This window comes from Lutra lutra, chromosome 6 (assembly GCF_902655055.1).
Source record: "Lutra lutra chromosome 6, mLutLut1.2, whole genome shotgun sequence".
In the NCBI taxonomy this organism is placed as follows: domain Eukaryota; kingdom Metazoa; phylum Chordata; class Mammalia; order Carnivora; family Mustelidae; genus Lutra; species Lutra lutra.
In genome coordinates, this window is record NC_062283.1 from 145063505 (window position 1) to 145087796 (window position 24292).

At 46.5% G+C, this 24292-nt stretch overlaps 1 protein-coding gene and 1 non-coding gene across 2 annotated transcripts in view; both read left to right on the forward strand.

Annotated features, from left to right (window-relative positions):
* Positions 1 to 7737: 7737 nt before the first annotated feature.
* TMEM181 (transmembrane protein 181) overlaps positions 7738 to 24292 on the forward strand; it is a 71839-nt gene continuing 55284 nt past the window's right edge. The window contains exon 1 of the mRNA XM_047733300.1: positions 7738 to 7988. Coding sequence (XP_047589256.1) covers positions 7858 to 7988 — 131 coding nt within the window. The 5' untranslated portion in view covers positions 7738 to 7857. The remainder of the gene's footprint in view (positions 7989 to 24292) is intronic.
* LOC125103367 (U6 spliceosomal RNA) lies at positions 9841 to 9947 on the forward strand. The gene has a single exon (XR_007128372.1). It is a non-coding gene; the product is annotated as a U6 spliceosomal RNA (small nuclear RNA).

Consider the following 24292-nt stretch of genomic DNA (forward strand, 5'->3'; position numbering starts at 1 on the left):
CGTCCAATCTAGTGATTCCACAGCTGGGTATTTACCCAAAGAAAATGAAAACACTAAATTGAAAAGATATTATGCATCCTTATGTTTATTGCAGTATTATTTACAACAGGTAGGACATGGAAACAAGCCAATCGTCCCTTAATAGATGACTGGATAAAGATGTGATTTCTATATCTATCTCCAGTGTGTGCATGCACAGGCGTGTGTGTGCACGTTCACACACACACACACACACACACACACACACACACCACAGAGTGGAATATTACTTAGCCACAACAATGAAAATTTGCCATTCATGACAACATGGATAGACCTAGAGGGTGTTGTGCTAAGTAAAATAAGTCAGAGAAAGACAAATATATTATGATTTCGTTTTTATGTGGATCCAAAAAATAAAAAAAATATATACAAACAAAAACAAAACAGACTCATAAATACAGAAAACAAACTGGTGGTTGTCAGAGAGAAGATGGAGTAGGGGGATGGGCAAAGTATGTGAAGGGGACTAAGAAGTACAAAATTCCAGTTATAAGATAGATGTCACAGGGATGAAAAGTACAGCATAGGAATATAGTCAACAATATTGTAACTTTGTGTAATGACAGATGGTAACTCTACTTACTATGGTGAGCTTTGCAGAATCACTATGTTGTACACCTGAAACCAATATAACATTGTATTAACTATACTTAATTTTTAAGAAATGAACACTGGGACAGAAGTGAGGCACTTTAATTTCATTTTTGTCTTAATAAACATTAAATCCTAGGCAATGTTAAGTAATGAAAATTTTATTTTTTTCCTTTTTTTAAAAGATCTTATTTATTTATTTGACAGCGAGAGATACCACAAGAGAGGGACCACAAGCAGGGGAGCAGCAGAGAGAGAGGGAGAAGCAGGCCTCCCGCCCAGCAGGGAGCCCAATGTGGGGCTCGATCCCAGAACCCCAGAGATCATGACCTGAGCAGAAGGCAGACGTTTAACAACTGACCCACCCAGGCACCCCTGAGGTACTGAAAATTTTAAATTGAGTAAATATCAGTTCCTGCTTTCTAGGAGTTGACATTCTAGTGGAAAAGACCTCAGGGACTTAAGTCTAGAGGTCTATCCAGTCAGGGTAAGGGGATATTTTCATCAAATTTAACCAAATCAGAAAAGGAGCCTATTAACTTATTAAGTTTTCAAGGCAACATTTGTGGTTGATGGGATTGTGGTAACTTGTCGTCTCCATCAGTGAGTGAGACCTACTGTTTTCCTGAACATGAGACTTGAGTGTTGTCTAGGTGGAAAGAAAGCTTATAGTTTTTTTTGTTTTTTTTTTTTTTTAAAGATTTTATTTGTTTATTTGACAGAGAGAGATCACAGGTAGGCAGAGAGGCAGGCAGAGAGAGAAAGGGAAGCAGGCTCCCTGCTGAGCAGAGAGCCTGATGCAGGGCTCGATTCCAGGACTCTGGGATCATGACCTGAGCTGAAGGCAGCGGCTCTAACCCACTGAGCCACCCACGCGCCCCAAAGCTTATGGTTTTATACATACTCTTACATGTCTTTATGCTCACTTAACTTCCAAAATGGACTTGCGTTCACTGTAATTCTATTCCAAGTTAGATATTAATAAAATACTTAGTCATCGAGCTTTCTTTATGCCTGAAAGCTAATTTTCATAGCTGTTTGCCTAAGTCCTTTTAGTCTCTCTTATTCCTGGCTTGGTGTCCACTTCTAGGTGAAGTTTAAGCAGTGTTAGGCTCTTCAGTCCATCAGCAGTATTTACTGAACACTGGTTTGTGGCCAACACTATTTTCAAGGATAAAGAGGCAAGTATTGGTAGAGCAAGTGGTTCCTGCTTTGTGTGACTTGAAAGACATTAACAGGAAGATCACTGCTAGAGAAAAGTGCCTCCTTTCAAACACCTAGTAAACCAATACTTATTGCCCTAATTTCTACCATTAGACATTATTTTGATTTAGCAAGCAACATCTTTAAAATGCCAATTCCTGGGGCGCCTGGGTGGCTCAGGGGGTTAAGCCTCTGCCTTCGGCTCAGGTCATGATCTCAGGGTCCTGGGATGGAGCCCTGCATTGGGCTCTCTGCTCAGCAGGGAGCCTGCTTCCCTCCCTCTCTCTGCCTGCCTCTCTGCCTTCTTGTGATCTCTCTCTGTCAAATAAATAATTAAAATCTTTAAAAACAAACAAACAAACCAAAACACAAAAATGCCAATTCCCATCAGGGAGCTGGTTCATAGGTATATGAGGTTTATTAACTCTTCTCTCTATGTGTTTGAAATTTTGTGTGATATTAACATTTATGTTCTTTTTGACCCAGTAACTTCATTTCTGATTATAGGGATATAACCCGAAATTAAAAGATGTGTGTATCAAGACGTTCTTTGCAGTATTGTTTATAAAAGCAAAGGAACCAAAGGAGCACAAGGGCCAGAATAGGGGAAGGTTAAGTACATCCCTGAGCTAGAACACTATGCAACATTTAAAATGATATTTAAGAAGTTTTTATAATGCTGTGTCACTATATTCATAAGTGAATAAACAGGATTCCAAATAGTTTATATGACACTGTTCCAATTTTTCAAAATGTTAAAGACTGAGGGGGAAACAGAGTTATAGGGAACAACAGAAAGCCAGGGGTATGGCATTTTAGAAAGGAGTATGTATACTGTAGCTATGAGAGATTGTAAAGAAAGGTACACAAGGACTGGGAACAGAATGAGTGGGGCCATTTACACACACACTGCCTTGTCTTGAAGGTGAATTTTAGCTCTGTCTGATTCCTGAGTAAGAAGTTGAATAATCAGGGGCGCCTGGGTTGCTCAGTGGGTTAAGGCCTCTGCCTTCAGCTCGGGTCATGGTCCAGGGATCCTGGGATTGGGCCCCGCATCGGGCTCTCTGCTCGGCGAGGAGCCTGCTTCCTCCTCTCTCTCTGCCGGCCTCTCTGCCTACTTGTGATCTCTGTCTGTCGGGTGAATAAATAAATCTTTAAAAAAAAAAAAAAGAAGTTGAATAATCAGAGGGGCAAGGGAGAGTTGACTGGCCTGGTGACATCTGCATAAATTATAAGGAGACTGCGCAGGAGTGGGATTAATGGAAATGACTGATTTGAGTGGAAATGACCAATTCTGATCCAGCCCATGTCCTGGCTGTAGAGAAGATGGTTTCTGCTATCACATTAGCAGTGAGGTGCTGGTTATTAGTGTCGGCAAGGTTTTCTAAGAAACCAGTTAGTATGGTTTGAGTTTGTGCCTTACCAACTATTCTATAAGGTATGGAAATATCCCAACCAATCACTAAAGGACCTTGGGGAGTGATTTAATTATTACATTTGTTATTAAAAAAATATTTCAAAATGTTAATAGTAGGGACACCTGGATGGCTCAGTCGGTTAAGCCTCAGCCTTTGGCTCAAGTCATGATCTCAGTGTCCTGGGATTGAGCCCCTTGTCAGGTTCCCCCCTTAGCAGGGAGTCTGCTTCTCCTTCTCCCCTACTCCTCCTGCTCCCCTACTCCTCCCTCCCCACCTCACCTTTGTCGTGTTCTCTCTCTTTCTCTCTCACTCAAAAATAAAATCTGTTAAAAAAATGTTAACAGTGATTATTTCTCAGTGATGGATATCATTCTCCTGCCTAAGCTTCCCTGTACTCTGTATGTTTTTAAAATGAGAAAGTATGGGGGGCATGCCAGGGCTCTGTACTCAGCAGGGAGTCTGCTTGAGATTCTCTCCCTCTCCCTCTAGCCCTCCTATTCATGTGCGCTCGTTCTCTCTCTCTCTCTCCCTCTCTTAAATAAATAAATAGATCATAAAAAAATAAAATGAGAAAGCATGGGTATCAGTAGTCTTGGGAGAGGAAATATGTAAATGCTCCGGGAGAGTTAACTATTTATGAGCACTTACTATAAATCTATAAATCATCATATTAAGGGCTCTATATAATCCTTCCAACAAATTCATGAGGCAGCCAGTATTATCATCCTTGTTTTACACATGAAAGGGACCAACATTTAGAGGTATTAAGTATTCAACACAATTTCATATTGCTGAAAAAGTGTCACCCATCTTTTTTATTTGAACCTGTGCTCTTTGCCACAACTGAATGAACCCACTTTTCTTTCCTCTGTTATGTAAGATCACAACAGGATAATTGTCGTTCTGCTGAGTGAAAAAGTAGAAGGGGTATCTTGAGGGCATTTATTAAGTGCCTATATGAGGTGAGCACCAGAATAACATTGTTAATAAGGCATGGCCAAAATGAAGGTAAGGCATTGAACACACATTACTTCTGTTGAAACCTTGTGAAAACCCCAGAAACATGGTAAAATAATAATGAAGGGATTTTTAAAAAAAATTTGTAAACTCTCAAAGACAAGGAGAAGGGAAGAGGAAATAATGGCAACAAAATTTTGCAGATAAAAGAATAAGACCCATCTGTATGCTGTCTGCAAGAAACTCATTTTAGACCCAAAGACACCTCCAGATTTAAAGTGAGGGGGTGGACATCAAAAGCAACAAAATTTTGCAAATCATGGGAAGAAAAGAATAGATATCAAAACCTAGATCTGATAGCAGTGAGGAAAGCCCAGTCCACACCATAGATGTCTCGAATGTTTCAGGAACCAGCAGCACAAGCATCTTCTTTAGAAGTGAGAGAGAAGATGGGGCAAAGCCAAGAGGATGGACCCCCACAGACCATAAGTAAAAGGCAAATGAAATTCAGAGTAGCGAGGACATGGAGCAGATGGAACTCTTGGATATTGCTGGTTGGAGGGTAAAATGGTGCAACCATTCTGGAAAACAGTGTGGCCATATCTAATAAAGCCGACTCTGCCTAATCTATCACCCAGTGATTCCATTACTAAGTATAAACCCAAATAAAATAAGTGCACATACTCCCCTCAAAACCATATACAAGAATGTTCATATCATAATAACCAAAACCGTCAGCAGTAGAACTGATAAATTGTCCTACATCCAAACAATGACCTGCTGTAGAGCAAGAGAACAAAAATGAAAACAAGACATAAACTACTGCTATAGGAAACAACATAAGAAATTTCATAGATCTAATACTCATCAAGCAAAGCCAAACACAGAAGAATGCAAATTGTATCATTCTATTCACACACTCACTATTCAAAATACAGGCAGAATATATTTATAGGGAGAGAAGCCAGGATAGTGGTTACCACTGGGAGTGGGGTGACTATAAAGGATGACAAGAGACTTCTGGGGTGTCCTATATCTTCACATTGATGGTGGTTACATGAATGAATACATACATAAAATTTGAATAATCTATACACTTAAGGTTGCACATTTTATGTATGTTGTACCTCAATTAAAAAAAAAACAAAATAGGAAAGATCAAAAGTCTGAGAAGCCATGCTAAATCTCCCAATCTCTTTCTACTCTCTGCAACTAAGCACTCGTCATTCTCTAATACTGTCAGGAAACTAGAGATTGATTCCCTAGGGCTATGAAATAGAGGGTTTCTGGATTGGGACACACTGGCCACAATCATGGGCAGGGGAACTGTGCTGAAACGGGAATAAAAGGTAATCTTCAAAGATAGTCCCAAGTGATTCCCCTCCTCTCTTTTGAGCATGACACCACTACAATCAAGGGGTAGAGCCATGGTAACTCCATTGAATCTGGGCTAGACCTATATACTGGGCTAGACCTATAGGATGCGGAGACAATGATGTCAAAGGGACTTCTGGTCACTTCCAAGATATGCTCCATCAATAAAGAGAAAGATGTGGGGTCCAAACAGATAAGGGAAGAGGATCTCCAGGATGATGGTGGAGACACTGCTTAGATAACAGCCATGTATCAGGCATATGGCAACCAGTCCATATCTGGTCAGAAGGCCAAGAAGAGATCTCACAAAGATGAAACTGATAGAATGCACCATGTGCCTGAATATCTTATGAGGGGAGTTAGGCAATTTTGCAGGGACCTGACCTGAGTTTGAATTAATGATTAGTACATACACAACTAAGTAATAAAAAAAAGGCCTTGTTAATTCTAGAGGAAATAAGATGTATAGAAAAGGAAAAGTAATTATAGTATACTATATGCATATGCAGGTGTGTACATGTGATATTTAACTAGCATTTCTAGTTCTTTGTGGTGAAAGAGATCACAAAATCATTTAGTACCCCACAGTGTAGGAGTGGGAAAACTTGCATTATCCTCTAGGGGCTATTGTCATTCAAAGGGAGAAAAAGGGCTTAGGCTGGAGAAGTTAGGAAGTCTTCCCAGAAGGTTTTTAAACATTCTGGTGTATCTTTGAGGCTGACTAATGTTTCCCCCAGTGATAAGCTCCCTGTAGCCAATCATAAAATATTTTAAATGTGGCAGATGCTGGTCTCACAGTCTCTATCTCATTTCAGGAAACAAATCCGCACGTGTGCTTTCTTAGCATGCCTGTCTGCACTGTATTTTGGGTAGAGCCAGTTCTGAGCTCCATTCTTTGTCCTTTGGAGATTGTTAAATATAGACACTCATGTTAACAAATTAAGGCTAAAACTGAACTGTGCAGGGTGCAGGATGAACACAAGTTATGGGGTTGTGCAAGACTTGACAAGAGAGCTTGGCTAGCAGATAAAAATTTGTTCCAGAATGTAAGGAGGAAGAGAAAATAAAACATGGGGATAGGGGCGCCTGGCTGGCTCAATTGAGACTGCTTAAAAATAAAAATGTTTTAAAAATGGGGATAAAAAGAGCAAGGGAGAGTGGGTGAAATCAAGAGTATAGTTTGGGAATTCTGAGAATACATAAAGGTGAGTGATCATTAGACTCACATGGGGAGCTTTGAAAAATACAGGTTCCTGGGACCTGTATTTCTATAATTTATATTCAATAGTGTAAGTGGGGTCCCCCCAATGTATGTTTGTAAAATGTTTCCCCCAATGCATACAAGTTCAACAGAGCATAGAAACCTGTCCTGCATTTGGATAGAAACACACTGACCTCATTAGGAACAATTGTTTCTTCACTTATTATTGTAAAAATTTACCAGAGATGACACCGTCCCCATCTTTAGACATATAGTCCTATGGACGACGTGTTGATTTGTGAGTTTTAATTTTGTACTCAAGTGTTGAGCTTGTAGAGGATGAGAAACTCCCTTGCCTCTCCCCCCGTGGTTATAGAACGTGTGGGAAGAGTCAACTTATTTGGACACATTCCTTTATCGTTAAAAAATATCTCTTATGACATAACCATAATGGGCTTGGTTTTAAATGTTTTTGGATTAGGCCAAGTAGAACCCAGGTGGGGGTGGGGGCGATGAGGAGAAGCAGTCTGGGACTGTCCATGGTGCTGAACTTGGGAGCCGGCCCAGTTTTTAACCTGTTCAGTCCGCCTTGAAGCCCCATTTTCCTTTTTTTCTGTCATCTCCAGTTGCTTCCTTTTCCCAGTACGAGCAGGAGCGAGGGTGGCCCTTCATATGTTTGTCCTGGGCGTCTGATGACCTTGTGTTGGATTCCCCACCCCGCTCCGGCTCCTTCTCCCTGGGCGGCGGCCGATGGGCGCGGCACCCTCCTCTACTTAGGCCCCCGTAGCTCCGGGGCGGACCCCATCCGCACCCCCACAGGCTCCGCTCCCCGCATCTCGCGGCGGCGCCCTGAGCGCGCCCCGCCCCCCTTCCTCCGCGCCCCCCTTCCTCCGCGCCCCCTTCCCACTTCCCCCGCCACCTGCTCCTCCTCCTTCTCGGTCCCGCCCAGTGCGCCGGCAGCCCCGATCCCCGGAGCTGGAAGAGAGAGGGCCGAAGGAGCAGTACAAAGGGCGGAGCGGCGGGAGGAGGGGACGCCGGGCTCGGCGCCGGGAGGGCAGGCGCGGTGCGGGCATGGACGCCGAGTACCCTGCCTTCGAGCCCCCGCTCTGCAGCGAGCTCAAGCACCTGTGCAAGCGACTCCAGGAGGCGTACCGGGAGCTGAAGGAGGACCTCACGCCTTTCAAAGATGACCGCTACTACAGGTAGGGGCGGGCGGGCGCCGGCGCGCGGGGCTGCGGGGAGGGGGCACAGACCCGGGGCTTCGGGCCGCCCCCGCAGCCCTACTCCCAGACCCGGGTGCGCTGCCCGCCTGCGGGGTCCCGCCCCTGGGCCGCCCCTTCCCCCTGCGAGTGTCGAGCCCGGGGAGGGGCGGAGAGGGAGCTGGTCTGTGGGTTCTGGCTGTGGCCGGCCGGAGAGCTGGGGTGAAGAGCTGTTTTCCATTCCCTAGAAACCTGAGCCGAGATTCTCAAATCCGGAGACGGGGACCCACGGGCATTCGTCCCTGCTTTGCTCCTCCCTCTCTTCCTCCCTTCCTGTCACCCCCTCCTACCCCCCACCCGCCTGCCTACCGCCCCCACGGGCTTCAGGCCTTGCCGAGTACTGGTTTGGGGAGAGGATCACTCCCCCTCCAGCGTCAGGCAGGGCGGGCCCTGGCCTCTCTTTTGAGGTACTAGGGCCCTCAGGCTTTGGTGAAAATCTCGGCGGCTGGGGTGCTCCTGGGCGCTGGAGGCAGACGCGTCTGGGCTGAACCGCACCTGGGTGAAGATGCTGTGGGGGTCTTGGTTCCGCACGCGTCCCGATGAGTTGTTGGTTTGGGCTTGTCTCTGTCGCCCTCTCCGTGTGGCCAAGGTGAGCCTGGAGGTTGCAGACTCTCGCAGCAGGAGGCCTGCCCCTTCCTGTGTTTCGAGGTTCTGTTGGGAAACCTGCTCCTTCACTCATGGCTGGGCTTAGCGGATGTGTTCTGGTGTCATGAAGGGACCCAGTCTGGAGTCTGGAGTCTCTGGCTGAGGTCGACCTTACTCCTCACTAGCTCTGTGATATGAGAAAGTTCTCTGCTAACTCTGCTCTGCATGCTTCCTCCTCTGTGACACGGGGAGCTTAAACCAGAAGGTTTGGGGAAGGTGACAGTTCTAGTGATGCTGGACTACTCGCCCGGTGCTTGTGGACGGGCAGTTGATTGCACAGCTGTCTCCGAAGTGGGGAATACTCATTTTTATACAGCGAACCCTAATAGTCATGCATGTGCTCAGAAAACCATGTATCACACTTACCAGACCTTTTCAAAAGTCCTGTGGCTTCCCAGTGGCTGACCAATATATTGGTCACAAAATTGGTCACAAAAAATGGAAAAGCCCATTTAAAAATATATGTAATCCCAAGATTCTATTGTGTGGCTCGGGATGGACTTCACAGTCTGCCTTATGAAGCCCCCTAGGACACTCGACAGTATGGTAAAAAACAGACAAAACACAGATAGTTTTAAATCTTATGTTTAATGTATATTCCTGTCTCCTTTCCCACTAGTTTCTTCCCACTCTATTTTTTTCTCTGTGTTTTATTGTCTTGGGAACATTTCTTTGGCAAAGGACCTAGTGAATATCTAGATGGTCTTAATTCAGGTAGCAGAGAAGAAAACAAAGCCACACCATTGGTTAATCCATGACTGGGTTATCCTTTATTCATTCACCCATCTATCCAACCAATAGTCATTGAAGACCTCCTGCGTTCCTGCTGCCATTCTAGTGGGTGGAGATACAGGGTCCTTGGTGTCATGGAGCTTATAGGCAATAAACAAATGATTACCCATCACAATCGGAAGATAATAGACTAAGTGTGCCATGATAAAGGAATGAGGGGGTTGCTACTTCAGAGAGACTGGTCAGAGAGGGCTCTTGGACATTTGACTGGGAATGAAGAATGACTTGCTCACTAGCCAATGAGCTGGGGCAGAAAGTTCCAGAAGAAGAAGTACAAGCCCAAAGTCCCTGAGGCCATAAAAACATGGTACCGTAGTCCCTCCTTTGCTGCAGGGGTTATGTTCTAAGGCCCCAGTTGGTGCTCGCTTCGGCAGCACATATACTAAAGTTGGAATGATACAGAGAAGATTAGCATGGCCCCTGCGCAAGGATGACTTGCAAATTTGTGAAGCGTTACATATTAAAAAAAAAAAAAAAAAAAGACCCCCGTGGATGCCTGAAACCACAGATAATACTGAATCTGAGATATATTATGATTTTTCCTATACATACCTATGATAAAGTGTAATTTATAAATTAGGCACAGTAAGAGGTTAACAACTAATAATAAAATAGAACAAGTGTAATTATGTAATAAGGTTGTGTGAATGTGGTCTCTCTTGGAATATCTTACTGTACTATACTCACCCTCCTTTTTTTTTTAAGAATTATTTATTTATTTGAGAGAGAGAGAGAGAGAGAGAGAGCGCATGCACATGCATGTGCAAGTGGGGGGAGGGGCAGAGGGAGAGAACCTTCAAGCAGATTCCCTGCTGAGCACGGAGCCTGACACCGAGGGGCTCACTCTCATGACCCATGAGACCATGACCTGAGCCGATATTAGGAGTCAGACACCTACCTGACAGAGCCCCCCCTGTGCCCCTGTACTCACTCTTCTTCTTGTGATAAGATGAGACTATGAAATGCCTACGTGGTGAGATTAAGTGAGGGGAATGATGTGGGCGTCGTGAGGTAGCACAAGGCTGATTGACCTGCTGTTCACATAGCAGAAGGGGGATTGGCTGCTTCTGAAGCGGCCATGGAAAGTGAAACCACGGGAAAAGGAGGGGACTACGGCATGTTCAAGGAATAGGAAGAAGACCAGCACGGGCAGAGAGATAGACAGGCCTAGGACAGAGAGAGTCTTGAACGCTAGACCGAGACGTATGAATTTCATTAGAATTCCAGTGTGAAGCCATTGAAAAATTTTAAGTGGTGGGGGAGTGACAGGAGCAGTTTGGCTGCTGGTCCTCCGGCAAGCATCTGAACCTGTGCTCTGGGGCAACTCCATTCGTTGGTCTGGATCTTGAAGACCATGAATTTACTGTGGTTGGGAGGGGAAAGTGATGAATTCTGTCTGCCCTGCTGCCACGAGGACAAGGCGGCTGCAGAATGATTTACAATATGGTGTGTTGGCAGAGCAGTTAGACTGAATCACAAAGACTGGTTTATCGTGAAGAGATGCTTTAGGTCTTTGAACTGCCTTCCATTGCTCCATTGAATTTTTATATCAGTGGGTTGTCCCTTTACAAAACTAGGCGAAATATTCTTGGGTTTCCAAGTTGGGAAGCTGATAGTTACAGCTCCTGCGTCTGCGTCTCTGGAAGAAGCACTTGCTACTATAATTTCTGCTCCTGCTTTTCTCACTGTCTTCGTGTCCTCATTAGTGACTTGTGACTTAAAAGCACCAGTCTCTTTTCCCCAGGAGGACAGTTTGTGGCTGACAGTTTCCTCCGAACAGGGTGCAGCAAGGAGACAGCTGCTAATGCCTGTTTGCAAAAGATGGTAGGTCCCTCCGTTAGCTGGAACGGCGATTGGCATATTAGCTATGTGATTTGGCATCATTGACAAATGGCGCCTATGTGATCGGAGGGCTTGCAGTCATTTGCCCAAACTGAGAGGTTTTCCGGCTGGGAAGGGGGTGGCGGCATGATATAGGTGGCAGAGCAGTGGGCTGGGTCTGAAATCCTGGGTCTCCGTCTCAAGTCTAACCTTTGCTAACTTCCTGGCTTTGGGGTAACGGTTCTATTTCACTGGTGATCAGTTTCCACATCAGAAAATGAAGGAAGGATGTGGTAGGCTCAAGGGCTTTTGAAAAGAGCATGGAAGATGCTTTCTAATGTAAACAACAGAAAAAGCAAAGCGGCCTGGAGGTAATGGATTGAGTTGTTTGTTGATCCAGCAGCTTAATGATGTCATCAAGTCCTTTTGTTTTAACCTGGTGGCCATTGGTCTCAATTAGTTCCTAGTAATCGTTTCATCTCTTGCTCCTCATTCACGTTCATGGGGAGAACGGGCGGGCTTCACCTAAACGAGAAGGGATAACTTGAAGCCTGCGGCAAGACTCCTTGAATCTCATCTCTGCCCACCACCAAAATGGTTAACAGCGAAGAAGACAGACGTGTTGACAAGGACATGGAAGCTTCATACTGTAGATTGGAGGGAAAATCGGTCCGGTCCCATGTGGGGCTGTGGAAGGCCGTTTGGCTGTAGCTCCTAAAGTGGAATGTATACATTCCCTTCAGTCCAGCAACCCTTCTTAGGCATTTACCCTGCAGAAATGCGTGCATGTGTCCTCGATAGACAAGGACTAGAATGTTCATAGCAGCACAATTCACTTTACTTCTAAACTGGAAACCAGCCAAACACTCACCAACAGTAGAATACGGATAAGTTTGGCTCATTCCATCACGGAATACCCTACAGCTCCACACAATAAAAGTGAGTCTCTCACACACATAATGTGAGCAAAAGAAGCCAGACATGGAGTATACACTGTTGGATTCTACTTACATAAAAAGAAGTATAAAACAGGCAAAATGACTGTGTTGGAAATCAGGATAGTGGTCACCCTTGAGGGACGAGTGAGTGGAAGGGGGCAGCAAAGGGCTTTCTGGCTGCAGGTGGTATTTTGCGTCTTGATCTGAGTGTTGGTCACAACCCACTCGTGTGTCTCATTGGTGACACCCTTGCTCTTTCTTGAGTCCCAGGGATGGAAATAGACTGAGGCAAATCAGAGCATCCCAGGAGCTGAGGATAGAGACAATTTCCCCCAAGGCCCAAGTCCTCAAAGGAGAGGTAGACAGCAGAGCCCAGCTGGAGTGCTGTTAGGAAGAGGATGTGGGGAATGGATGCTGAGCAGGCAGTCAGCCATGCCCAGGAAATCGTCCGCAGCTAAAGAAGAGTGGACGATACATACAGTTCCTTTAGAGCCCAGTTCTTAGAGAATTTGTGGTTGTCCATTTCGCCAACCCAACTTTGTTTCTTGTGTTATTACTTTACCTCTCTAAAACACAGAAACAACGGGACGCCTGGGTGGCTCAGTTGGTTACACATCTGCCTCCGTCTCATGTCATGATGCTAGGGTCCTGGGATCCAGCCCCGCATCAGGCTCCCTCCTCAGAGGGAGCCAGCTTCTCTCTCTGCCTCTGCCCCTCCTCACTGTTCATTTGTTCTCTCTCTCAAATAAATAAATTCTTCAAAGATAATAAAATATAGGAACAATGAAGATGGGCTTGAGTTTTCTTGGCCAGGAAAGGGATGCCGGTGGTGTCCTCCCCCCAAAAAGACTTTAGGAAGTAATGTTTTATCACCTTGGTGAGTTCATCAGGTTCGGGGGCTAGCCCTCAGTCTTGCTGGCCTGTCTTCGCCAGCACATTGAGAGGGAAGGACCTGTTCTCGGGGAAGGTTTCTCATTAACTAAGCTCTGGATGAATGTACAGAATCAGCATGCCAGTTTATGTAATTGGCTGGTACAGACCCAGCAGATAACGGTGGGCATGGCATCACAGCCCCAGGGAAACAACCAGATCAGGGATTCTCAATTCTAGCTGCACATCAGAACCACGTGGGGGAGCTTTTAGAAATACAAACGCTCAGGCCCTACCCTCGAGGGCCCTGACTGAATCTCAGTCAGGATGGAGAATCCAAGAGCGGCAAGAGGAATGTTTAAGAGCATGAAGCTGGCAGAGCCTGATGCATCCATCTCAGCGGGACAGGCTCGGCGTCCGCACAGGAACACCAGAAATTAAGGCTCCTCCCCTATACAAAGCCCAATGGCCACTGTCAACAATCACCTGGGCTTTTCCCACACCTGTAGGCTGGCCAACCTCCCTATTTAGGTGAATGCACCTACCTGTTCAGGTGACAGCAGATTTCAAGGTCTGAGAACCACTTTTTCCATGTAAGGCAAACCTGCATATATGTACTGGCTTTAATGTGAATGACCCATCTGACCTGACCCATCTGTACTGATTTTAATGTTAATATTTCAGCTGGCTAACTTTTCTCCTTGTTTTCAAGTTATTGGGGACAAGTCATTGTAATTACAGTACTGATCTCTCTCTCACTCTTTCTCTCTCTCTGTCTTTTGTGTCTTTGTTGGTGGGAGCAAAGGGTAGGTATCTTGGATGAGATAGAATTTTAGAACTAGCTTCTTTGTCTTCATCACTTCAAAGGTAGAAAAATAATTTCATTGAACTTGAGAGCGTAGAGTTATGTACAAATCTGGCTCAATGAGGAAGGCTGATTTTCTATTTGGAACAAGATATAGGTCCCAGAAGGGCCCTGGACCAAGGACCTAAGCAAACACATGTATGAGGGGCCAGCAGTGGGCACCAGAACAGGTCAGGTGCCCTCAGACATACCCATGCCTTCATGTGGTCCTCCCAGGGCAGCACCCCTCCCCCACGACTTTTGACTGCTTTCTTCTCCCTTGCTCTGGGTTCTTGTTATCCTCTCTTGTCCTCATGGGTGCAACCACACTGTCTTCTTCAACATGTATTGGTCTGCCTTCTTCCCCTACCATATTGTCATATAAATGAGTTAAGGATGGTCCCTGTATGTTGGCTCCCATGTTGTTTGGTTCTTAACTTATTTCATAGCAGGCACCTAACTCACTCTTATGGGTGCCTAACTTACTCCTATGGGTTCCTATCTCAAATTCTTACATAACCAGTTGCTCTACATAGACCCCTTGATGCATATTTTTAGCCATTTGGAGTCTGCCTGCTATGTATACCTGTGAAACAGTGCTCAACACCTGCTAGCCATAGATATGGCAAACCCCGTGACTATAAGAGACCACAAACTGTTGCTGCCCTCGGGGGTTCTCTGACCCAGAAGGTCCCCCCTCCTGCGGCTGAGCAACATCACATGTACACATAAGTCCCCTCTTTGATTATTTTCAGCCCTGAGGGTCCCCTAGCCCTCTTCTTTGTGGTAAGGTAATGTCTTACCCATCTCTATGTCATGAGCACCTGCTACAAACTACATCACACAATAGGTGCTCAACTAACATCTGCTACATTAGAAGCATGAATGGAGGAGAGAGAACAGAAGACATCTCACTAAATTACAGGCAGGCATATTTGCCCAATGTTTAATAGGTAGAAGCTATGAACTGAAGAGTTCATGTGAGCTCCCAGTAAAACTGGGAATTGCTTGTTGGGTAGTGGTTGCTTTGGAGCCACCACCAGGAAAATGACTAAATATATAGCAGAAAGTTATTAAAGATAATAAAACTTACAATAGAAAATATTCCATTAATGCAAAAGAGAACAGTAAAGGAAGATGAGAGGAACGAAAAGGACATGAGACACATAGAAGATAAGAAGTAAAATGGCAGACATAGCTCCAGGTCTCTTAATAATAAGACAGAAGTTGTCACATGAGGTAATAAACAAGATCCCTTTATACCTATCTACAGAAAACACTCTTTAGATTCTAAGATACACATGAATTGAAAGTAAAAGGATAGAAAAAGATGTATCATGCAAACAGCAAACTTAGAAAAGCTGGTGTGACTAGACCACTATCAGGTAAAATAACTTCTAAAACAAAACATGTTACTAGAGATAAAGAGGGATATTCTATGATGATAAAAAGATCAATCCATTAGGAAGATCAATCCACTAGGAAGATAAGTTTACAACAGTAAACTTATATGCAATGAACAACAGAGCCCAAAATACCTGGAGCAAAGACTAATAGAATTGAAGGGAGAAGTAGAAAATTCAAAAATAATAGTTGGAATCTTCGAATCTCACTTTCAGTGATGGATGGAAAAACTAGCCAGGAGATTGACAAAGAAATAGAAGACTTGAACAACAATATAAACCAAGTAGACCTAGTAGAAATCCACAGAATACTGTGCCCAAGAAGAGCAGAATACATCATAGTATGTATTCTTCAGAATAGATCACATAATCGTCCATGAGACAAGATGTAATAAATTTAAAAGGACTGAAATCAAACAAAGTTCTCCAACAACCCTGGAATAAAATCAGACCTCAATTACAGGAAGACACTTGGGAAACCCCCCCATATGTGGAAATTAAACAACACACTCCTAAATATCTACTGGCAAAAGACAAATCACAAAGGAAATTAGGATTTTGAGATGAATGAAATGAAGACACCATATACCAGAACACCTGGCATGCATCTAAAGCAGTGCTTAGAGGGAAAATTATAGCCATACATGCCCACATTAAACAAGAAGTAAGAGTTCAAATTAATACTTAACCTTCACTTTAAAACACTGGAGAAAAAAGAAAACCCAAAACAAGCAGAAGAGGGGCACCTGGGTGGCTCAGTCGTTAAGTGTCTGGGATTGAGTCCTGTGTCGGGCTCCCTGCTCAGTGAGAGGCCTGCTTCTCCCTCTCCTACTCCCTCTGCTTGTGTTCCCTCTCTCACTGTCTCTATCTGTCAAATAAATGATTAAAAAATATTTTTAAAAAAACAAAGCAAGGAGAAGGAAAACAATAATAAAGATTATGGTGAAGATTAATTTAAGAAAAATAGGGAAGATGAATAAAATGAACATTTGGTTCTATGGAAAGGTCAGCTGGTTTGATAGACCTTTAGCTAGACCGACCAAGAAAAGAAGATGCAAATTACTAAAATCAGGAATAAAAGAGAGAACATTGCTATCAGCCTCACAGAAAAAGAAAGGACTATAAGGGAATACCATTAGATAAGTATTGGTCCCGAAAAATTCTAAAAGAGACACTATTACCGTGATACCAAGCCAAAGACATCACAAGAAAGCCACAGATCAGTATCTCATGGACATAGAACAGTTCTCAAACAATACAAAAAGCTAGCAAACTGAATCCAGCAACAGGATTATAAAAAAGGGGTTATACACCATTACCAACAAGTGGACCTCGTGCCATGGAACTCATTTTAACATTGAAAAGATCGATTACTATATAATACCAGCAGACCCAGTCCATGGTGTTTTATCATTTGGTGTTTCCAGGTGGTACAATCCTGGGCTTAAGGGGCATCCCGAGGGCCTTGAACTAGCCGCTGGTACGTGGATGGCGCCCGTGGTCCAAACAGCAGACTCGCTGTTCACGCGTCAGTGTTCTTTCTGGTGGGTCACGGAAGATTAATTATTTTAACCTGTGCCTTCCTGTGAGCAGAGCTTCGGCTCGGGCAACAGAGTTTTTGATCTTTTTTCTTTAAAGCTAGCTGCATGTTGCTCTGAATCGAGAGGAAAAGGTGAAGATGTTCTTTTCCTGGGAGCAGAGCAGGTGGAAGCCGCCGAAGGTTCTCCGGGGCCGTCCTCGTTCAGCTGCAGCGACGACTCAGTTCTCGGAGTAGAAGAGCCTCATGTGTCAGAGGAGGACAGGCCTCCGAGCTGGGGCAGGACACCTGAAGCTTGACACGGGAAAGCCGGGGACTCTGCGTTTGTCTCCTAGGCCCGCGCTGACACCGGACCACAAACCGAGTGGCTTACACGGCAGATGTTTTGTGTCTCCTGGGTCTGGAGGCCGGAAGTCTGAGATCAAGGTGTCGGCGCGCTGCTTCCGTCCAAGGCTGTGAAGGCAAGGCCTGGCCTGGCCTCCCTGGCAGCTTCGGGGGCTCAGCTATTCCTTGGCTCATCCACGGCCACTCTTCTTCTGTCTTCCCTCACTGTCCATCTGTCTCCGCATCCAATTTTCCCCTTGCTGTAAGGACACCAGTCCTAGTGGACCGGGGCCCACCCTTGACCTCATCTTGATCATCTGCAAAGACCCTATTTCTAAATAAGGCCACCGTCACAGGCACCAGGGGTCAAGACTTCAGCATCTTTCGGGGACACAACTCCACCCCTACCAGGCTCTCCTTGGACGGCGCTGCCTGTGTGTTGATGCAAGGCTGTGGCTTCAGATTCCCTCCGAATGTTCTCTAAACTAGCAGCTGACTGATGAGCGAGAGTCAGGGGGACTGAGTCTTGGCTTGGTTCTGTTGCTACCATTGTGGAAGTCGGGTCCGCACATCTCAGAGAATGATCTCAGATCCCTCCTGGCTCTAAAACCATGACCACAGAGTGAGAGTGGGGCTGTGCCTGAAGGGGGTGGCCCAGGGATAGCCTCCCTGGCAGAGGGGACTACAGTCCTCCCAGTGTCACCCAAGTGACCTGAGCTTTATGAAGTTCAGGTTGGGAAAAGTGTGTGTGGGGGGTGTGTGTGTGTGTGTGTAGGCATATGTATATGGTCTGTGTGTGTGTGGATGGTCTGTGTTTTTGTGGTATGTGTATGGTGTGTGTGTGGTTTATGTGTGTGCGTGTGCTGTACGGTATGTGTGTGGCGTGCATGGGGTGTGGTGTAAGTATCGTGTGGACGTGTGTGCAGTGGGGTGAAGGAGGACATGGAGTGTGGGCCAACTGCCAGGTTAGCTGTCCAGCCTTTCCGACCTGCAACCCCATGATCTTGAGTGAGGAGGGCCCGTAATTTTGATCCAGGCCATCAGAGATTACTTAAAAGTCCATTTGGGAAGGGCGAGCACACCCACAGCTCAGTGATGAATGGTCGAGAAGCTCTGGACCTGGCATTCTTCCCATGGCCATCCATCCTCAGTGTCCTGCAGGGTGAAATGCAAAATCAAACACTGGTCCTTCAGGTTGCCATAGGAATGGTGACTTTGCTGTAGTTCTCATGGTGAGGGCAATGTCAGGGACACCTAGAGGCATTCACTGTCGCTTTTCAGAGATAGGGTACAACAGCGTTTAAGACTGTTGACTGCGGGGTGCCAGGGTGACTCTGTCGGTTAAGCGTCTGACTCTCGGTTTCAGCTCTGGTCATGATCTCAGGGTCGTGGGATCGAGCCCCACATTGGGTCTGCACTCAGTACGGAGTCTGCTTGTCCCTCTCCTTCTGCCCTTTCTCCCCCCACCGCATGCTCTAACTCTGAAATAAATAAATAAATAAATAAATAAACAAACAAACAAAATCTTTTTTAAAAAAGACTTATTGATTGCAAGTATTACTTTCAGCCAAAAAGAAGGAATTTATTACAAAGATACAGAGATAATTTACAGAATTAAAGGGCAGAAATGCCCCTGGATCTCAGGAAGGAGCTGGAACCAATTCAGCGTGGGTTTCTAATCTCTTGCCAGGGCCCCAGACCCCTGGTTACCAAGCTGCTGCACACTGGGATCCTTTGGAGAGCTGTAACAGTGACCGGGTCCAAGCCCTACTCCGGATTCTGATTTAATTGGTTTGGGGTTCAGCCTGGGTATTGGGCCTTTTGAAAGCTCTTCAAGTGATCCTGACTTCAACAAATTTTGAGACCATTGTCCTAAACTAATTCGTTCCTCTGTCCTTTTGTCCTGGCTGCCTGGGAGCCCTGGGTCTTTGATCAATGCCCGTGCTCTCTTCTCTGTGCTCACACTGCTCGATTGCAGGAGGAAATCACCACCAGGCAGGCCTTAGTAGAAGTCATCATTAATATGAGCTCAAACACCTCAGCTGGGGCCTCCACAAAGCCCCAGAATCCTGCTAGCTTTTCCAGGATGCTCATTTCCCCCGTCTTTGCAACAACGGTTTCAAACTTTCTCTGCCTCCTCATATTGGATCAAATCGACATCCCCAGAGCCCCTGGGCCCTGCTCACATTCTCCCACCCTACCCCACCCCATGGCCTGTGCCTGGCTTCCCCACCCCAGTCATCCTGATAAAGGTTCACATAGTTCCTGGCGTCGGCCCCCTCTGCCCCACCGCCGACCGATGGGGGTGGCTCGTTCGCCCCACATCGGCTGGACTGGTGCCCGCAGGCGAAGGCTCCCCAGTGGCTGCTTATAGGGGCCCGGAGTATCACCCAGATGTGTAGGCCAGAATCCGGCCCACAGGACACAGATGGCGGGATAGAACCAACAGACCGTTTTGCAGTCTCTCTGGAACTATCCTGCAAGACAGATGACTTGATGTGTTGATAGTGAAGCCAGGGACAGCTTGCACGCCCTCGAATGTACTCTCCTGAGCCCCTGCCTCCATGCTGTCTCCAAGCTTCCCTGGGGTCATACCTGCTTCCCATAAAGTTCACATGGAAACTCTTGCCTCAGATTCTGTTTTGGGGGGGAAGCAAGCTAAGATATTCTTGAACATGAAGACAGTTTTACCCAGAAACTCATAGAAGACATGCAGGCCGGAAGTAGCGGAACCAACCGTCCTGGTTTGCCTGGGATGGCAGGGCCCTGGGGATCCGGGCTTTCAGGACCAAAACTAGAAGAGTCTTAGGAAAACCAGGACCAGCAAGGAGAAGAGACCTCACAGGAGGAAGTGCACACGCAGCTTCCCACCTCCAAATGACACACTCACTGCCCGGGCAACTCCTGGCCTTTTCTCCCATGGGCAGATGTCCCCCAGCCTCTGAACTCTGAGAAAACACACAGGTATGTTGCCAGTCCTCTGTCCTTCCTTCAGGACACGTGTTCGGTGTCTTTCCGCACCAGGCTTGGTGCTGGGCCCTGGAAAGAGGAAGACAAATAAAGGCGCACAGGGAAGTCACAGGGGATGGTAGTGGAATGGTACCTGTTTCACGAAAGGGAGGTCTCTGCACAACAGCCTCCAAAAGCTGAAGAAAAAGGCTGACAATCCCAGCTTGAGGAGGACTTTTTTTTTTTTAAGATTTCATTTATTTATTTGACACAGAGAGAGCTCACAAGGAGGCAGAGAGGCAGGCAGAGAGAGAGGGGGGAAACAGGCTCCCTGCTGAGCAGAGAGCCTGACGCGGGGCTCGATCCCAGGACCCTGAGACCACGACCCGAGCCGAAGGCAGAGGCTTAACCCACTGAGCCACCCAGGAGCCCCGAGGAGGAATGGTTTTTTAAGGGGACCTTCCGGACAGAAGCATACCTTGGGCATCTTAAGACAGTAGATGGCCACAACCTATCTCCCCTAAGACCCAAGACTTTTGTAGCCCCCGAGGCTGGGAGTACATGTGGGGGAAGGCTGGGAAGACAGAGCTTGACAACAGGTGTGTGGCATGGCCATTATCTCTGGGACAGAATAAGGATGCCTAGCCTCGGGATGTACTTAAGGGTGTGCTTAAATGAAAGAATTGGAGGGGGGCTGCTGTGCTCAAAGGTTCGGGACACAGACTGGTCATTATGGCGGATCAGTTCAAGACCGCGTCAGTCTGGTTCATGGAGTCCCCCTCAGATGCTCAGGATAAAATGGAAGGCAGGTTTCAGTTCAGTAAATTGAGACTGATACTTGGAAAATCCTAAATTAGCAAAGGAAGAGAAGGTGAAGGGTACTGGTATGCTGGACACTAATTCCCAGTGAGTAGAAGCCACGGGGCCGGTGAGAAAGGGCTGTGCCCTGCGAGCATGTGCGAGGGCAGGGATGGGCTCAGGCAGGGTGTTTCTGCTTCTACTCACTGTGCTTCATTATCCCAAGTACCAGAAACCCATGGATCCCAAGGAGAAAGAGGGCATTTGTTTCAGTGGCGCTAAGAGGATAGAGAGACATAATGTGTGTCAACTCCTTACTAGTAGTGAACTTCATGGTGACTCCGAGAGTTCCACGCAGTTATCTCCCCTTTGGAGATGAAGAGCAGGGAGGAAACGAGCATCATGTAGCGAGACTGTGCAAGCTAATCCCAAAGATGGTACCCAGAGAACCATTCCTCCCAGGGTTCATGCTCGTGTGTTGTCTCTTGACCTTGGATCTGGGCTGGCTCTGACGTCCTTTTACTAACAGAATGTGGGGGTAGCAATGCTGAGTGATGCCTCAGGCCAGGTCACAGAAGTCTTACAGCTTCTGCTTTGGTGGCTCAGAGCAGCCATTCTAGAAGAAACCAGCCTCATGTTCGTGGTCCGACTTCCCCAAGACCTGTGAGGGGACCCGTGCTAGCCCTGGGAAGAGCCGCTTGAGAAAGACTGCCTGGCTGGCCGCCTACTTTCCAGCCATCCCAGCGCAGGCACGGGACCTGCGAGAGATGCATGTAGGATGTCCAATCCAGTCAACCTTTATGACTGCAGCCCCAGAGGCCACCTGACTGCATTCGCCAGGGAGACCCCCAGCAAGAACCACCCATCTGAGCTCGTCAACACCCAGCACCATGAGAGACAGTAACCTACTGTTTCAAGGCACCATAGCAGGTGCCATCTGCAATGGCTCCCAGGGACCCCCGTGTCCTTTACATCCTTGCACGATCCCCACCTCTTGAGTGTTGGGTGGACCTGTAGTTTGCTTCTAAAGAAAAGAGTAGAGTAAAAGCAGTGGGATGTCCCTTGTGAGGTTACGTGACTTCTGTCTTGCCCTGACTCTCTGGTTCTTGTCACTCACTCACGTGGATGAAGCAAAGCTGTCACAGGAGAAGGTGCCCTGTGGAAGCCCCAGGCGGTAAGGTAATAGTCCAGAAGGCACGAGATGCTACCCAGAAGCACGAGCATGAGCATGGAGATGGAGCCTGCCCCCGCTAGTCTTGAGGATAACTTCAGCCCCAGATGACACTGTGTCTACGTGTCTACAGCTTCAATGAGCACCTGAGCCAAAGGACCCCGTTAATTACACCTGGATCCCTAACCTCCAACAGCTGTGTTTCAGTTTCAAGAAGGAAACAAAACCTTATTATTATTATTATTATTATTATAGAAACCTAATAGAAACAGAAGAGGAAAGGAATCTATGCATAGATGAAGGTAATAACAGCCAATAGATGAGAACAAGGCAAAGTTACATCAAATTGCGTATTTATGACATCCAACCTCGGCAGCTGGGGAAGCCCCGTGGAGACGAGCCAGGCTGGGGTCCCGCTGGAGAGACCTGGGCAGACTCCCAGGTGAGACTCCCCTCCGGTGAGGCTGCCCACACACCACCCCCTTAAAGGCCATATATTTATCGGGGCAATAACAGGGTTTAAAACAAAATATTTGTTCGTCTGAATGCAGTTTGGAGCGAGCTGCACTCCCATGTTATCATGTTTCTGTATCTTCAGGAAGCCTGGGCTGTGTGTGTCTGCCTCGCTTCCCTAGATTGCATTCCAGAGGAACAGCCCCGCCAGGAGCAGGACAGCACGTGAGACAAGATTTGTAGCTCTTGACGTCCAGAACAGAAGGGTCAGTTCTGACCTGGAGGCCAGAGAGTACATTTCAAACAACCAGGCTCCTGAGGTCATTCACACAGCACGAGTCTCACCAACAATATTCCTGAACCTGCCTGTGTGCACGTGGGTCCAGGCAGCCAGTCACAGAAACATTTACCCATAGAGAACACCCACAGAAAAATTATTTTTTAAGGATTTTATTTATTTATTTGATGGAGAGAGACACAAGTAGGGAGAGTGGGAGAAGGAGAAGCAGGCTTCCCACCGAGCAGGGAGCCCTACGCAGGGCTTGATCCCAGGACCCTGGGACCATGACCTGAGCTGAAGACAGACGCTTAATGACTGAGCCACCCAGGCATACCAGGGCACAAATAGAGCAGTTTTCCTTTTTAAGAAATCTTCCATTTAGGGGTGTTAGGGCCTGAATGTTTGTGTCCCCCCCACCCCTCAGCTCTCATTCATAGAAGCCCTAAACCTCCCACTGCAGCTGAATTTGGAATAAGGAAGTAAGTAGGTTTAAGGAGGTCATAAGGGTGGGGCCCTGATCTGATGGGATTGGCATCTTTATTAGAAGAGACCCAGAGAACTCCTGCTCTCTTTCTGTCTCTGTCTCTCTGTCTCTCTCTCACACACACACACACACACACACACCCACACACCCACACACCCTCATCAAGGAAAGGTCACATGAGGACACAGCCAGAAGGTGGCTGTCTGCAAGCCAGGAAGAGAGTCCTCACCAGAAAGGAAATCAACCAGAACCTTATCTTGGACTTGTAGCTCTAGAACTGTGGGAAAAAAAAACGTGTTGTGGAAGCCAGTCAGCTTACGGTATTTTGTTACAACAGCCCGAGCGCCTAACACAAAGGGTTAGAGAGAGTTGCAGTCCGCCCTTCGTTTCCTTCCTGTTTAACTCCGGGCCCAGCGAGATCATGAGCACCCGATGTTAGCCATTACTGATTCTTATTAATAAGCTGTAAAGAGATCACCACGGTCTGTCTACAGAGTGCTAGACAATGCTCATTGTTATATTAGGAGGTGAATTCGAGTCCCCTGGACTCATCTCCTGGGGTGTCAAGAGCATTTGCAGGTAGACCCCTTGAGATGTTGCCATCAGCCTCGAAAAACAGCAAGGAGTCAGCAAACTACAGACCAGTGGACTTGACTTTAGTTCAGTTCTAGAGAAAATGATTTAAAGGGATGGTTTGCTGGCCCTTAATGAAATGAACGGCACTTGGGTGGCTCAGTTGGTGAAGTGTCCACCTTCGGCTCAGGTCATGATCCCAGGGTCCTGGGATCAAGCCCCGAATCAGGCTCCTTGCTCAGTAGGGAGTCGTCTTCTCCCTCTCTCCCTGCCTTCTGCTCCCCCTGCTTTTGTTCGCTGTCCCTCTCTCAAATAAATAGACCAAATCTTTTATAAAAAAAAAAAGTGAAAATGAAATTAAACGT